Below are 16,542 nucleotides of genomic sequence, written 5' to 3'. Positions count from 1 at the left end.
GGGAGCGAGGATGCGGCGGTTCAGGCATTACTTCTTTGCCGCGGCTTTCTTGGGCTTTGCTGCCTTCTTGGCTGGGCTTTTTGCGGCTTTAGGCTTCGCCGCCTTCTTGGCCGGACTCTTGGCGGCTTTGGGTTTCGCTGCCTTCTTGGCCGGACTCTTGGCGGCCGCCTTCTTCGGCTTCACCGCTTTAGGCTTCTTCGGGCTTTTGGCAGCTGCAGCTGGCTTCTTCACCTTCTTCGGGCTCTTGGCTGCACTCGGAGCTTTCTTGGGCTTCTTCGGGGATTTGGCCACTTTCTTTGCAGCAGGTTTCTTGGGCTTCAGAGACTTCTGGGCAACCTTATTGCTCTCCGCCTGCTTCTTATTGAGCTTGAAGGAGCCGGAAGCGCCGGTGCCTTTTACCTGAGTGAGAGTTCCTTTGGTCACCAAACTTTTTACACCCAGTTTCACGCGGCTGTTGTTCTTCTCCACATCGTAGCCTCCGGCAGCCAGAGCCTTCTTCAGGGCGGCAAGGGAAACTCCACTGCGCTCTTTGGAGGCGGCCACGGTTTTTACGATCAGCTCGGAGACGCTGGGTCCAGAAGACTTGGCGCTCTTCTTGGCTCCTCCCGCAGCTTTCTTCGGCTGCCTCTTCTTCTTGGCTGCGCCCTCTGATGGAGGGACAGCGGCGGGTGCAGTCTCTGCCATGTTAACACAGACAAAAGGCACAACAAATAAAAATGCAGTACTACTAGCGCACGAGTCACGACAATCGCGTTCTGGATTCTTATATACACGGCAGGCTGTGCTGTGATTGGCTGCTGGGCGTCCAGTGTCCTGTGCTCTCATTGGCGGGATAAGCAGAAGTGTGAAACCTTTCCCTGTCTGAGTTGCAGGGACAATCAGCTGTTACCTTGTGTTTCCATAGCGCAAAAAAACAGTCATCAATAGCGCATGAGGTGAGCAGCGAGGTGCCTCTTTGCACCACACCCGTACTCCAAGGTCTCCCCTATCCCTGTATGCCCACTGCTAGCCTAGAACCTGCGGACCGGGGCAGGAAAATCGAATTGATACTCACCCACACCAGGCTGGATCTGCCCGGCATGTAACCCGTTTCTCCTTTACTGTGACATTAATATGTCCCACCCGGGCTTCTTCTCTCCTCGCAGCCCTGGAGATAATGAAGGTGAGCTGCGGGACACACGGTGCAGAGCAGTTAGCCTGTTGAAACCATTTAAGCTGATGTGCGAGGTCATGTACACACAGCTGGCTAACACAGGCAGCTTGCATTCCAAGGTAGCCTCTATAAACTCTAGTTTCTATTCCGAGATCAGTATACCTACTAGCACAGTCGATAGCCGAGGACAGCGGGTGCCACATCCACTAAATTGTCTCAAAGAAACCCAAGGAGTTCATCACTCCACTCTGTTTATGCTAGTTATACAGTACGTGTCAGTAAATGGCTATATTCACAAGGTTGTGTTTCTTTCAGACTGCTATGAAACACACCTCCAGCGAAATAGCTTTAGTTTACATTCAGCCAGAGCTCAAATCAGTTCAAAAAAGACTAACGGGTGCAAAAAAACAGTCAAGGGCCAATACTAGGAGTCGGTTGGAAGTGGTTGTTATGCTATTGTAGCACACCACAATGACAGGACCACGGGGCCAGCCTTATAGTATACACTGTAATACTGCTCTTGTTAGTTTAGTTTTTGTCTTGGGCTACTTGGCATAGTAGTCCGGTTTGCATTGCAATCCCTGTCCGCACTCATCTCCGCATTAAGAATTGCGCTAGAATTGCTTTGGGGACTCCTGCCAGGAAACACCGTGGGAATCTAGGCCTAACTTAGTTGTGTGGATTACCTGTACTCTATTTGCGCAGATACTTATTTGCAGTTTCTTATATAAAGCCTTCTGGAGATATGGCCTCCAGAACTGAACACAGTACTCTACATGAGGTCGTACCAATGACCTATACAGTGGGATTATTACTTCTTTCTTTCTACCGCTGGTACCTCTCCCTATGCAACCAAGCATCTGACTTGCCTTCTTCATTGCTTTGTTACATTGCCTACCTGCCTTTAAGTCCCCTGAAATAGTGACACCTAGACCCCTCTCTTCCTCAGTAGTTTCCATTATAGTGCCATTTATACTATATTTAATCTTTGGATTTTTGAGACCCAAGTGCATGATTTTGCATTTTTTTATTTGACATTAAACTATAGTTGCCATGCTCTTGACCTGGGGTAGCCAACCCTAGTCCTCGAGAGCTACCAACAGTGCATGTTTTGCAGGTCTCCTCACAGAATCACAAGTGAGCTAATTAGCTCCATCTGTGTATCTTTTAAAATGTGTCAGTGATTAATGAGTGCAGCTGTGCAGCAGCTAGGTTGTCTGGAAAATGTGCACTGTTGGTAGCTCTCGAGGTCTAGGGTTGGCTACCACTGCTCTTGACCATTCCTCTAATCTGCCTAGATCACCAATCATTTGTTTTACCCTTCCTGGTGTGTCTACCCCGTTGCATACCTTTGTGTCATCTGCAAAAAGGCACATTTTACCCTCAATTCCATGTGCAATATCACCAATACAGATAATAAAAAAGCACTGGTCCATGTACAGATCCCTGGGGTACCCCACTTGTAACCTTTCCCTCCTTTGACTGTACTCCTTTTACTACAACTCTCTGTTTTCTGTCCTAAAAGCATGCTCTTATCCATTTAACTATCTTGAAATCCAATCCCAAGCTTTCAAGGTTATTTAACAGTCTGCGATGTGGGACAGTGTCAAAAGCCTTACTAAAGCCTAGATAACCTACATCTACAGCCCCACCTTGATCTATTACTTTAGTCACCCAGTCAAAGAAGTCAATAAGATGTGTTGGACATGATCTTCCCCCAGTAAACCCATGCTGTTTCGGATCCTGTAAATTGCTGCTTTTGAGATATTCTACAACTCTTTATTTTAAGAGTGCTTCCATAAATTTCACTACTACTGATGTAAGGCTCACTGGTCGATGGTTGCTTACCTCTTCCTTTCTTCCACTTTTGTGCAGTGGGACTACATTCGCTGTTTTCCTGTGCTCTGGGATTACTCCAGTAGCTAGTGACTGGTTGATTAATTCTGTTATTGGTTTTACCAGCTCCACTTTAAGCTCTTTTAGTATCCTTGGATGTATCCCATCTGGCCCCATTGATTTATCCACTTTCAGTTTTGACAGTTCTCTGGGGACTTACATTGTCCCTCTCAAGAAGACATCCACTCTATGGGGTAGGGAGGCCAATCCCGGGATCGGGATCGGCGGGATCCCGGGATTTTGGCCTAAAAAAGGCGGGATTTAAATCCCGGGATTGAGCCTTCCAATCCCGGGAATGCGGGATTAGTGCCCGATAGCCACACTGCTGTCTGCCGGTATTTTACTGATAGGAACAGTGTGCTGTAGCGGCATCATGGCGGTGGCCGGGCTGCGCAGCGTGACCCCTGACATCACGTCACGCTGCACAGCCCGGCTGCTGTCATACCGCTATAGCACACTGTTCTGTACTAGGTTGCCTGGCCACACACCTGCCCGCTGAGCAGCTCATCCTCCCTGGCCGCCCGCTGTGCAGCTCGTCCTACCTGGCCGTCCGCTGTGCAGCTCGTCCTACCTGGCCGTCCGCTGTGCAGCTCGTCCTCCCTGGCTGCCCGCTGTGCAGCTCATCCTCCCTGGCCGCCCACTGTGCAGCTCGTCCTACTTGGCCGCCCGCTGTGCAGCTCGTCCTACCTGGCCGCCCGCTGTGCAGCTCGTCCTTCCTGGCCACCCGCTTGCTGGAGATGTTCCTGCTACTGCCTGTCACCACCTCCATGTAAGTGACAGTGCAGTGCAGGCAGGGAGATAGTGGTTTGGGATTATTCTGCCTTTAATTGATTTACGGTGTGGGCAGTTTGGGGGGGATGGGGACAGCTGTGTTTTTTTTTGTATCAGGGAGGCCAATCCCGGGATCCCGGGAATCCTGGGATTGAGCATTTTTCAATCCCGAATCCCGGGATTGAAAAAATGCCCCGGGATTGGCATCCCTACTATGGGGGGAGATTTACTAAGAATACGATATATCATATTCGTATTCTTAATACGAATGAATATGAATGCATACGGCTTTTTCAGCCGTATGCAAATTCCTGTTCCGGAAGGTAATATACAAAGCAGTCAGATACGACTGCTTTGTAAACCTCCGATGGCGTATTCATTTGTATTAGCGGCCATATATATGGCCGCTAATACGAATTCATATGGCCATTCTGCACGGATCAGGCAGATCCGTGCAGGCTGTGCTGTGTAAAAAAAAAAAGTCCAAGCATGCGGAGAATTAAAGGGCACGCTGGCCCTTGTAGTTCAACGGTATTAAAAATAGTCAAATAAACACACACTGACACACACAAGAAAAATAAAACTTTATTTCATCCAAAGCCCACACATACTGATACTTACCTATCTTGAGCCCGTAAGGTAGGTCCCTGGGTCCGGTGTCCTGGGGGTCCGGTGTCCTGGGGTGCTGGTCTGGTGTCCTGGGGTTCTGGTCCGGGGGTCCGGTGTCCGACGCAATCCATAGGGGAACCAGAGGAAGTAAACTTACAACTGTCCGGCGAAGATCACGTCCTCTTCAATTCCTGCAGTAGCCTGCCTAAAATCTAACATCTTTGTTTTTGTGTGCGATGAGTCGGTTTCTGTCTTTATTTTGATCCATACTGCTTGATAGTCACTGTATTATTTATTTATTTACAGTTTCTTATATAGCGCAGCAGATTCCGTTGCGCTTTACAATAGTAGACAGTGATAAAACAAATTGGGTAACAACAGACAGACTTGGAGGTAGGAGAGCCCTGCTGCAAGTTTACAATCTATAGGAATATAGGAGGGAAAGAGGCACCAGTAATAGCATAGCAGTCCCACCAAGTTACAAGTCCAGAAGGGAAGAAAATAATACATAAGTGCCTCAGAGGGTTATGCGTGTAGAACTTAAATATGATAGGCTTGCCTGAAGAGGTGAGTTTTCCGGGAACACTTGAAAGTTTGGAGGCTAGCGGAGTTCTTATTGTGCATGGAAGGGCATTCCATAGGATAGGAGCAGCCTGATGAAAGTCCTGTAATAGTGAATGGGAGCTAGTGTTCCGTGCAGAAGAGAGACGCAGATCTTGTGCAAAGCGGAGTATAACTGTATCCTAGGTTTTCACCCACATTTACATCAGATATTCTGTCACCAGAACTTAGACATAGAATTTGATGGCAGGTGAGACATTCTTGGACCTTCTTCATTTTTTCCATACTTACAGTATTCTCAAAACTAATTCTTATTTTATTGTAATTATTATTATTATTATAATTTGGTCTATTCCAGGCATGATTAAACTGTATTACCATCTGCCACAATTCATGGGAGGCTATTCAACTTGTCAGCTACTTTTTTTTTGCTGAAACAACTTTTCCTCAAATTTGCCTCTTAATCCATTTCCTTACAGTTTCCTGTCATGTCCTAGGACTAAGAATGTTTCCGTCATTTACCTTGACTGTTTGATTTGCCCCTTTTTTTGTGTGCCGTGTCTAAGGTATTACCTTCTGGAGACATGGGCAACGGATCTTAACATGGCACTCTGTACGGCTCTGTATCAATGACCTTTACTGTGGTAGATACAGTACATTAAAAAGAGAATCCCATTGGATCCTTCCTTTTCCATCTCAGAAGTTCCCATCATAGTGTCGTAAAATAAAAAATAAAAAATTAGAATATGGACACCTTCATTGATTTATTACAATGTAGATGCCTCATTCTTTAAAACTAGAGACAAAGGGGAACTGGCTGTGGTTGTGGAGACACTATGGGGCTTGAGAAACAGAAGGGCTATGGCTGGAGAGATAGAATGGTGGATTACTTGTGAGATTGAAGGTGGGTTTACTGATAGGACTGGATGATAAGGAACAACCATTGAGGAAGAATAATTTCATTGTCAAGGCATAATAGGCCTGGCTAGGGGTTGAGACGAGAAACAAAGAGGGTCTGTACAGACAGAAGGGGACTGGCTGGGATTGGAGATACTCCATAGGGCTGGAGAGACAGAAGGGTGATGGGAGAAATGTAAGGAGCAGCCAAAACAGAAGGAGAAGGGTAGCGTCATGTAGGCCTCTAACATTAGGCAGCTGCTTAGGGGCAGGATCGGGAGCGGGCATCATCGAGTCTGCCCACCACAAAATCAGGGAATCAGACAAGACATTAAACAGACGTGGAAGACGGAAAAGGACTGGTTGGGAAAAGGGAAGCGACGCAGGGCTTTAGAACCAGAAGGGAATTGGCTAAGGTTAGGGAGAAATCACAAGGCTGGAGAGACAGAAGAAACAGCCAGGTATGAGGAAAGGAGTGGGTGGCAGAGGAAGAAAGAGGGGGTTGGGGGGGGGGGGGGGGGGGGGTAGGGGCTGGAGAGACAGAAGGAGTGCTGGCAGAAGCTGGCTGACAATGGATGAATGGATGGCTGGGGAGACAGAAGGCGCTGATTGTATATTCTCCCTGTACTTGCGTGGGTTTCCTCCGGGTACTCCGGGTTTGTTCCAAAAATATACTGGTAGGCTAATTGGCTCCCAACAAAATTAACCCTAGAGTGTCTGTCTGTGTGTGTGCATATGTGTGGTAGGGGATATAGATTATAAGCTCCACTGGGGCAGGGACTGGTGTGAATGTTCAAATATTCTCTGTAAAGCGATGCGGAATCTGTGTGAGCTATATAAGAAACTGTAAATTAATTCATTACAATCACTTATTTATTTTAGTCCATTCTCGTCCTCAAATTGTCTGTTAAGGTCCTAATTTATGTTTGTGTATTTGTAATAAACAATAAAGACGGATGATCGGTCTCCGGTCGTTGCTGATGATGATCATTAAGTTCTTACCACTCTTCTCCCAATTCACTAACATGGGGATTCTATTGAAGATGGGTTGTTGACCGTAGCACGATAACAGATACAATCTGATTGGTGGTTGCCATTGGCAACAACCCATCTTCAGTGGAACTCCCATCTCAGTAAATGTAGCCCAACGTCACTCACATTGTCATTTGAGGGTTATGCCGTGTGTTCGGGTATTGTGGTGCCGTTTATTGTCCCCAGCTTCTGTTCTTTAGTGTTTTATTAATGGTTTAATAGTTTCAAATGAGAGGATTTTATTAGCTCCTGAAATCATCCCGGAGAGATCGTGCGTTCATTGAAGAACTAAGGTTACACAGAGAGGAGGACCACTTGTTGCATTTCCCTCTTTGGTTCAGATTTGTTGTATCAAAAAGACTCCTCTACCGCACTGTATGTATACAAATGAGGAAAGAACAAACAATGTTGCAAAATCTTATAACAGTGTATGGAATGTCTGTGACTGAGAACGGGAGCTCGATACAAGAAGGTCTCGTTTCTGCTGCTCATAAATCTGCTTGTGTGGATTGTTAACACTTTTACAGCTTTATTCTACTGAGACTCACATTGGTAATGCTGGAATAATCGTTTGTTGAAAATCATGCGACCTTTCCCATCGTGTGCAGCCGCCTCCTGCTGCTGAGGAAGCAGGTCCTGTTCCCAACAGCTTCCCTACGTGTGATAATACCTCCAGTACGACTCGAGTTGTCACTCTCACAGACCCAATGTCATATAGTTACCATCTGATAGGCACACACGCATCATTAGACACGTTTACGCTTGCTATGCAATCAGAGTCCTTGTGTAGAATATTTGCAGCAGGTGGAGTCGTCGGCCTGAAAGCGCTCTATTGTCCCTATTGTAGCGGTTTCACAATGAGCAAGTTGTGAGGCTGGACTCCTCCCTCAAAAACCAAAGGTCTTCGTCCAGGTCCGCCCTAAGATTATAAAAAGAAGACTGCACCGCAGTAACGTACGTCGTCATACAAAAGGTTTCCAGTTTCACTTAGAGCGGAGGAGACGAAGCTAGAATGTCCGGCAGAGGCAAAGGTGGTAAGGGGCTCGGGAAAGGAGGCGCCAAGCGCCACAGGAAGGTGCTGAGAGATAACATCCAGGGCATCACCAAGCCTGCCATCCGCCGCCTTGCCCGACGAGGAGGCGTGAAGCGCATCTCCGGACTCATCTACGAGGAGACCCGCGGGGTGCTGAAGGTCTTCCTGGAGAACGTGATCAGGGACGCCGTCACCTACACCGAGCACGCCAAGAGGAAGACCGTGACCGCTATGGACGTGGTCTATGCTCTGAAACGCCAGGGGCGCACTCTCTATGGGTTCGGGGGCTAAACGCTGAGGCGCCTCTGATCCTCTCACCCACATAAAGGTCCTTTTCAGGGCCACCCACCTATTCCTCGTGAGAGCTATATAACATTGAGCTAGCATTACTGCCGCTCGTGGCGGTCCCCTGACTATACGTCGGCGGAAGTAAACGAAGATGAACTTACAAAGAAGTATCATTTCTTTAGGTTACATGTTGCATGCATGTAATTTGTAACAACTCGCACAGGCTGAGAAGATTGTTCTAAATCTGTAACAATGATACGTGCTGCAGCCTAGACTGTAATCCTTTGTTTCTGAGATGCCTCCAAAATATGGTGGACAAGAACTTGTCTTAATCTAATGAATACAAGTTATTATTTTAACAAAATAGACTGCAAGAGACAAATTCTTAAAAATGAACCGGGCTTTCATACAGTTCCGTCTTTGAAGACGCTGAAACCTCGGTGTCCTGGCAGTTGATCTACACTACTTTGTGAAAGTCAATAAAAGAATTAAAAAAAAGACCCATCACATCACATGGCCTCAGGACTGAGATGAACATGTTCATTCGCATTTGGCCCCAGGGACGTAGATTTGACACTGTGCTCTCCATGATTATAACGTACTGCATGATCATTATGACACTACAATACTAAAGACCCGATCAAAGTGAAAAAAAAAAAAAAAAATACATGATATAACTATAGATTGAGTCCCGTTGGACTCTATAAGAGCGCTCTATAAAGAACATTATTATTATTATTATTATTATTATTATTATTATAAGGTTCTGCGGCGCCTGTCATTCTAAATTATACATATCTACAGTATCTTTAATAGCTGCAGACTTGGAAGTTAAAAATACAATGGTAAACGTGATGCAACTATATGAATAGGAGATGTAGGAGCAGAAACATATAAACACCGTATCCCGGATCCTTTTAAATTCTTAACGTGCAGAATGTAAAGCAACGTATATGAAGTGGATGGATGACTACAGTAGCTGTCACAAATCCCAGCTAACACTGGTAAACATGATGCATTTATGCTAATGTGCTTGAATTCTATACACCGGCTTCGTATGCCGATTATTTTATCCCAGGATCTGAAACAATCGGCCATGGCTAGAAAAGGCGGGGTTTTTTTGAATGCTTCAAACGGTTGTATTAAACCAATCGATAGAGGAGGCATGCCCACACTGTCCAATCAGCGTGCAACACTGTGTATAAATAGAATAGCAAGGGGGCGACGTTTCTAATACAGTCGGTACTGTAGCTGCACGCATTTTCTTTTGTGATCATGGCCAGGACCAAGCAGACAGCGCGTAAATCCACCGGCGGGAAAGCTCCCCGCAAGCAGTTGGCCACTAAAGCCGCCAGGAAAAGCGCCCCAGCTACCGGCGGCGTGAAAAAGCCTCACCGCTACCGACCAGGGACCGTCGCCCTCCGCGAGATCCGCCGCTACCAGAAATCCACCGAGCTGCTGATCCGCAAGCTGCCCTTCCAGCGCCTGGTGCGTGAGATTGCCCAGGACTTTAAGACCGACCTGCGCTTCCAGAGCTCTGCCGTCATGGCCCTGCAAGAGGCCAGCGAGGCTTACCTGGTGGGGCTCTTCGAGGACACCAACCTGTGCGCTATCCACGCCAAGAGGGTGACCATCATGCCCAAAGACATCCAGCTGGCCCGCAGGATCCGAGGGGAGAGGGCATAGAGATATTCGGCACTCCTATACACGCAACACCACAAAGGCTCTTTTCAGAGCCACCAAATCTTTCTGAACGAGCTGAAGCGTAAAGCACATTGGTGTTTGAGTGGAATGATGTCAATTCCTTTAACGGGGGGACAGACACCCGGGCTCCAAATTGGTACCCACAGCGCATGTTCCGCTCCTACCTGGCTTTCACCCTGCTTCTGAACCACCCTTCATATGCTTTGCGCAGGGGGACTACTCCTAGTCTTCGCTACGAAAGGTTAGACTAGTAGATCACACGTGTGTAAGAGGTGCATTTCGAGAAGTTTAAAATGGCATTTTCTAGGGAAGTAAAAGCACGTGCGGCTTCCCGGTCCTCCTCACCAGGCACGAAATGTTACTATACGGGCTGAAGCATAAGCTACAAATAAGTGATTTTTGCTTCCTGGAACCTTGTTCTTAACGCCTCGGTTCCTTCCTTTGTTCCCCGCTCCTGCCAGTATGAAGGGCAGATCTCATCTGATTGTGATAGGCAGATGCACAAGCTCCGTCGATGCAGGGAACGGTCAATCACTACCGGCCTTCACCATAAACATGATTAGAGAAGGGACGAGGTTTCCTTACATGGATCAAGCTCTCCTGCCCTTCGACTGTTTCCAGAGCTAGCCTCTCCTGTCCCAACAGATTCATGGGGCAGGTTAGCCGGGGCATTTACACCCTCCCTTCCTCCCTCCCGTACAAAGGTCCCGGGTACCACTTCAACCTTTCCCGCTAAATCGGGCTAAGGACTGACATTTAGCCAGTTTATAGAGATGAATCAGCACTTCACAGTCGGGGTGGGTGGCTCTGAAAAGAGCCTTTGGGTCAATAACGGGTAAAACATCTGACGGTCACATCACTTGCTCTTGGCTGGCTTGTGGCTCTCGGTCTTCTTGGGCAGCAACACGGCCTGGATATTGGGCAGTACACCTCCCTGGGCGATGGTCACTCCACCCAGCAACTTGTTGAGCTCTTCGTCGTTGCGCACAGCCAGCTGCAGGTGGCGGGGGATGATGCGGGTCTTCTTGTTGTCGCGGGCAGCGTTACCGGCGAGCTCCAGAATCTCAGCCGTCAGATATTCCAGCACCGCGGCCAGATAGACGGGAGCACCGGCTCCCACACGCTCCGCATAATTTCCCTTTCTCAGCAGACGGTGAACGCGACCAACCGGGAACTGTAGACCGGCACGAGATGAGCGAGTCTTGGCCTTTGCCCGGGTCTTGCCGCCTTGTTTGCCTCTTCCTGACATGCTAAAATGTTCAATGGGCGCGTTTCTTCAAATTCGAAACTGTACTGCGTGCAGACAATGCGCTCTCGATATCGCCCTCCTCTTAAATATACACTCAGGAGGGTCCAGTTCTTGCTGTGTGATTGGTCTGTGCAGGAACCTGATCTGCATTGGTTACTGTGTAACTGGACCAATCTGCAAATGGCGGGCGGGGTTTCGCCGACATCACTCGTAGCCAATAGTGTTACCAGCAGCGAGGACGCCTCGTTTGCATAAGCTGCCTATAAATAGAGCCGATCTGGAGCGGCACAGGACAGATTTTTTTTGCAACGACTCAGAAACGATTATCTGCCAATATGCCTGATCCAGCCAAGTCTGCGCCGGCTCCCAAGAAAGGCTCTAAGAAAGCCGTGACCAAAACCCAGAAGAAAGATGGGAAGAAGCGTAGGAAGACCAGGAAGGAGAGTTATGCCATTTACGTGTACAAGGTGTTGAAGCAGGTGCACCCTGATACCGGCATCTCCTCCAAGGCTATGGGCATCATGAACTCCTTCGTTAATGATATCTTTGAGCGCATTGCTGGGGAAGCTTCCCGCCTGGCTCACTACAACAAGCGCTCCACCATCACCTCCAGGGAGATCCAGACCGCCGTACGCCTGCTGCTGCCTGGAGAGCTGGCCAAGCACGCCGTGTCCGAGGGCACCAAGGCCGTCACCAAGTACACCAGCGCCAAGTAATCTCCCCTTCTTCTCCCTCCCCACACCAGCACAAAGGCTCTTTTCAGAGCCACCCACCTCCTCTCTAATCGAGCTGTAACTATGATGGTTTTTGCTGTGTCCATGCTCCGACCGATATAACTGACTTGTGACGTACCCTCTAGCTATTGTTAACCCTACTGGGTCACACAAAAAAGTGCCTTTATCTCTACCACTTGCAAAGCTGCATTCTGTATTTCTCTTTCTAGGGGATCTGAATCCAGTTTCAAATGTAGGACCGGTTCATTACGTTGCAGATGTCACTGGCTGCTTAAATACACAAAAGATACATGCGACCCATAGGGTGGCCAATGTACACCGTTGGCAATGGATCGCTGTCTTTTTTTTCTGAATGAAGTGTGCAGTACGTCAACGTAGCTCAGTACCCAGTTACTTCTATGACCTCCGGTTCCGTTTCGATGCATTTAATTAAGGGTGAACACGTAATTCCTGCTCAGGCACACTTGGTTCCTACTGTAACACGCACACACTTGATTGAAAGGCGATTACAGTTCAGAGCGCCGCAAAGCTGAAATACGCACCGAGTCCGGGAGCCAGGGAAACGTTACAGTAATGGCTTTAATTTCCCGCCGATATCTGAGCGACTCTCATTGTGTGGGTCCATTGTCATTACCAATTCCCCCACTTTCAAATTAAAAATATACAATGTATCTATATCTATTCCACGTATAATAAAATGAAGGGAAAAAAATAAAATAAAACTAACAACGTTGGGTCATTACGTTTCATCAACACAAATATTCACCACAACGTAGTTGAATGATTTAGTTCTCTTATCAAGCTGATTTTTTACACTGGGTATTAACCAAGAAAAAAAAAAGAAAACAATACCAAGAGAGCAGTTACTATAAATCGAAACATAAAACAATATCTTCTTGTAGCGAACAAAAGGAAAACAATCCAAGGGTTGTGCTTATGAACGAATGGCAAGGCGAGCCATGACTCCGCCTTTAAGTCCAAGTCACCCATCAGGTCCGCTTTCCACTTTATAAAAGCCGCTGACAGGAAAGCTTACTCATTCTTACTGATCGTCACAGATTTTTTGAGAATGTCTGGAAGAGGTAAAGGTGGAAAGGGGCTCGGCAAAGGAGGCGCTAAGCGCCACAGGAAGGTTCTCCGTGACAACATCCAGGGCATCACCAAGCCTGCAATCCGTCGTCTAGCTAGACGAGGGGGTGTTAAGCGTATCTCGGGACTCATCTACGAGGAGACTCGCGGTGTGCTGAAGGTGTTCCTGGAGAATGTGATTCGTGATGCCGTCACCTACACCGAGCACGCCAAGAGGAAGACTGTGACCGCTATGGACGTGGTCTATGCTCTGAAGCGCCAGGGCCGCACTCTCTATGGGTTCGGGGGTTAAATTCTCAGGTGCCTCTCATGCGGTCACCCACACACGCACAAAGGCCCTTTTCAGGGCCACCCATCTTTTCTACGAGAGCGCTGTTACATCCTCCATGTTTAATGTGGCTATTTACCGGGTCCTAATATGAATTCATCACCTAGCAGTGAGGTGGGTGGCGGGTGCAGTGGTTCCTTTTTGGTGTCGGTGATCGTGTAATTAGGTAATCCGCAATATATAGAAAAAAGGTTACGTTACAAACCACGCTGTTAGCGACCACTGCACAGAGGCATATACGTTTTCCGGAGAATTGTGTTTTAAAGGGTCACGAGGAATGCAGATTGAAGAACGTTCCAGTCCGCCTTCTTTGCGATTTACTAAGCTCTATATATACTGTATGTACCCTTGCACTCATACGGTTTGCAGCAGTTAAAATACGAGGCAGCGCTAACGAGTTCTATAGTGGTGAATCACACACCTTCCCTGACAGCTCTGCCACAGATTGAGCTTGCCCTTACAGAGGATGTAGGGCATCAGAACCGGCTGGGAGGGTATGGTGCCACAGGTGAATGCCGCCGGTTTACAGCGATTCATTGAAATGCGCACTAAAACGCTATGCGCTATGAAGCGTTTATTGAAGAGAGCTGATACGTAACGGTCTCATTAATCCCACTTCCCAGCACATATGTAGAATTGTAAAGTGACTGAATTTAAGGGGCAAACTAGAACATTCTGGTGTACCTATTGATTACAAACTGAAGGGCGCTGCCATCAGGCCACGCCCTGCGCTCACAGCTCTGTCGAGAGAGGGTGGGTGGCTCTGAAAAGAGCCTTTTGGGGGAGAACAAGGGAGCGAGGATGCGGCGGTTCAGGCATTACTTCTTTGCCGCGGCTTTCTTGGGCTTTGCTGCCTTCTTGGCTGGGCTTTTTGCGGCTTTAGGCTTCGCCGCCTTCTTGGCCGGACTCTTGGCGGCTTTGGGTTTCGCTGCCTTCTTGGCCGGACTCTTGGCGGCCGCCTTCTTCGGCTTCACCGCTTTAGGCTTCTTCGGGCTTTTGGCAGCTGCAGCTGGCTTCTTCACCTTCTTCGGGCTCTTGGCTGCACTCGGAGCTTTCTTGGGCTTCTTCGGGGATTTGGCCACTTTCTTTGCAGCAGGTTTCTTGGGCTTCAGAGACTTCTGGGCAACCTTATTGCTCTCCGCCTGCTTCTTATTGAGCTTGAAGGAGCCGGAAGCGCCGGTGCCTTTTACCTGAGTGAGAGTTCCTTTGGTCACCAAACTTTTTACACCCAGTTTCACGCGGCTGTTGTTCTTCTCCACATCGTAGCCTCCGGCAGCCAGAGCCTTCTTCAGGGCGGCAAGGGAAACTCCACTGCGCTCTTTGGAGGCGGCCACGGTTTTTACGATCAGCTCGGAGACGCTGGGTCCAGAAGACTTGGCGCTCTTCTTGGCTCCTCCCGCAGCTTTCTTCGGCTGCCTCTTCTTCTTGGATGCGCCCTCTGATGGAGGGACAGCGGCGGGTGCAGTCTCTGCCATGTTAACACAGACAAAAGGCACAACAAATAAAAATGCAGTACTACTAGCGCACGAGTCACGACAATCGCGTTCTGGATTCTTATATACACGGCAGGCTGTGCTGTGATTGGCTGCTGGGCGTCCAGTGTCCTGTGCTCTCATTGGCGGGATAAGCAGAAGTGTGAAACCTTTCCCTGTCTGAGTTGCAGGGACAATCAGCTGTTACCTTGTGTTTCCATAGCGCAAAAAAACAGTCATCAATAGCGCATGAGGTGAGCAGCGAGGTGCCTCTTTGCACCACACCCGTACTCCAAGGTCTCCCCTATCCCTGTATGCCCACTGCTAGCCTAGAACCTGCGGACCGGGGCAGGGAAATCGAATTGATACTCACCCACACCAGGCTGGATCTGCCCGGCATGTAACCCGTTTCTCCTTTACTGTGACATTAATATGTCCCACCCGGGCTTCTTCTCTCCTCGCAGCCCTGGAGATAATGAAGGTGAGCTGCGGGACACACGGTGCAGAGCAGTTAGCCTGTTGAAACCATTTAAGCTGATGTGCGAGGTCATGTACACACAGCTGGCTAACACAGGCAGCTTGCATTCCAAGGTAGCCTCTATAAACTCTAGTTTCTATTCCGAGATCAGTATACCTACTAGCACAGTCGATAGCCGAGGACAGCGGGTGCCACATCCACTAAATTGTCTCAAAGAAACCCAAGGAGTTCATCACTCCACTCTGTTTATGCTAGTTATACAGTACGTGTCAGTAAATGGCTATATTCACAAGGTTGTGTTTCTTTCAGACTGCTATGAAACACACCTCCAGCGAAATAGCTTTAGTTTACATTCAGCCAGAGCTCAAATCAGTTCAAAAAAGACTAACGGGTGCAAAAAAAACAGTCAAGGGCCAATACTAGGAGTCGGTTGGAAGTGGTTGTTATGCTATTGTAGCACACCACAATGACAGGACCACGGGGCCAGCCTTATAGTATACACTGTAATACTGCTCTTGTTAGTTTAGTTTTTGTCTTGGGCTACTTGGCATAGTAGTCCGGTTTGCATTGCAATCCCTGTCCGCACTCATCTCCGCATTAAGAATTGCGCTAGAATTGCTTTGGGGACTCCTGCCAGGAAACACCGTGGGAATCTAGGCCTAACTTAGTTGTGTGGATTACCTGTACTCTATTTGCGCAGATACTTATTTGCAGTTTCTTATATAAAGCCTTCTGGAGATATGGCCTCCAGAACTGAACACAGTACTCTACATGAGGTCGTACCAATGACCTATACAGTGGGATTATTACTTCTTTCTTTCTACCGCTGGTACCTCTCCCTATGCAACCAAGCATCTGACTTGCCTTCTTCATTGCTTTGTTACATTGCCTACCTGCCTTTAAGTCCCCTGAAATAGTGACACCTAGACCCCTCTCTTCCTCAGTAGTTTCCATTATAGTGCCATTTATACTATATTTAATCTTTGGATTTTTGAGACCCAAGTGCATGATTTTGCATTTTTTTATTTGACATTAAACTATAGTTGCCATGCTCTTGACCTGGGGTAGCCAACCCTAGTCCTCGAGAGCTACCAACAGTGCATGTTTTGCAGGTCTCCTCACAGAATCACAAGTGAGCTAATTAGCTCCATCTGTGTATCTTTTAAAATGTGTCAGTGATTAATGAGTGCAGCTGTGCAGCAGCTAGGTTGTCTGGAAAATGTGCACTGTTGGTAGCTCTCGAGGTCT

General features: G+C 47.9%; 3 protein-coding genes across 3 annotated transcripts; 1 reads left to right on the top strand and 2 right to left on the bottom strand.

Annotated features, from left to right (window-relative positions):
• Positions 1-27: 27 nt before the first annotated feature.
• On the bottom strand, positions 28-684 carry LOC146072702 (histone H1.3-like). Its single transcript, XM_083179897.1, has one exon. It carries the CDS (start codon positions 682-684, stop codon positions 28-30), a length of 657 nt encoding a protein of 218 aa, XP_083036023.1.
• A 7,247-nt stretch (positions 685-7,931) lies between these two features.
• LOC146073155 (uncharacterized) lies at positions 7,932-13,308 on the top strand. The gene is made up of 6 exons (XM_083180338.1): positions 7,932-8,230; positions 8,292-8,310; positions 9,492-9,836; positions 10,846-11,097; positions 11,511-11,726; positions 12,904-13,308. Exons 1-6 carry the CDS (start codon positions 7,932-7,934, stop codon positions 13,306-13,308), a joined length of 1,536 nt encoding a protein of 511 aa, XP_083036464.1.
• Positions 13,309-14,162: 854 nt separating this feature from the next.
• Positions 14,163-14,819, bottom strand: LOC146073154 (histone H1.01-like). The gene has a single exon (XM_083180337.1). It carries the CDS (start codon positions 14,817-14,819, stop codon positions 14,163-14,165), a length of 657 nt encoding a protein of 218 aa, XP_083036463.1.
• Positions 14,820-16,542: the final 1,723 nt, after the last annotated feature.

Source organism: Crinia signifera, chromosome 4 (genome assembly GCF_055691185.1).
Source record: "Crinia signifera chromosome 4, ASM5569118v1, whole genome shotgun sequence".
NCBI classification, from domain to species: Eukaryota; Metazoa; Chordata; class Amphibia; order Anura; family Myobatrachidae; genus Crinia; species Crinia signifera.
The sequence above is the reverse complement of the archived record's forward strand: the minus strand, read 5'-3'. Positions and strand labels throughout refer to the sequence as shown.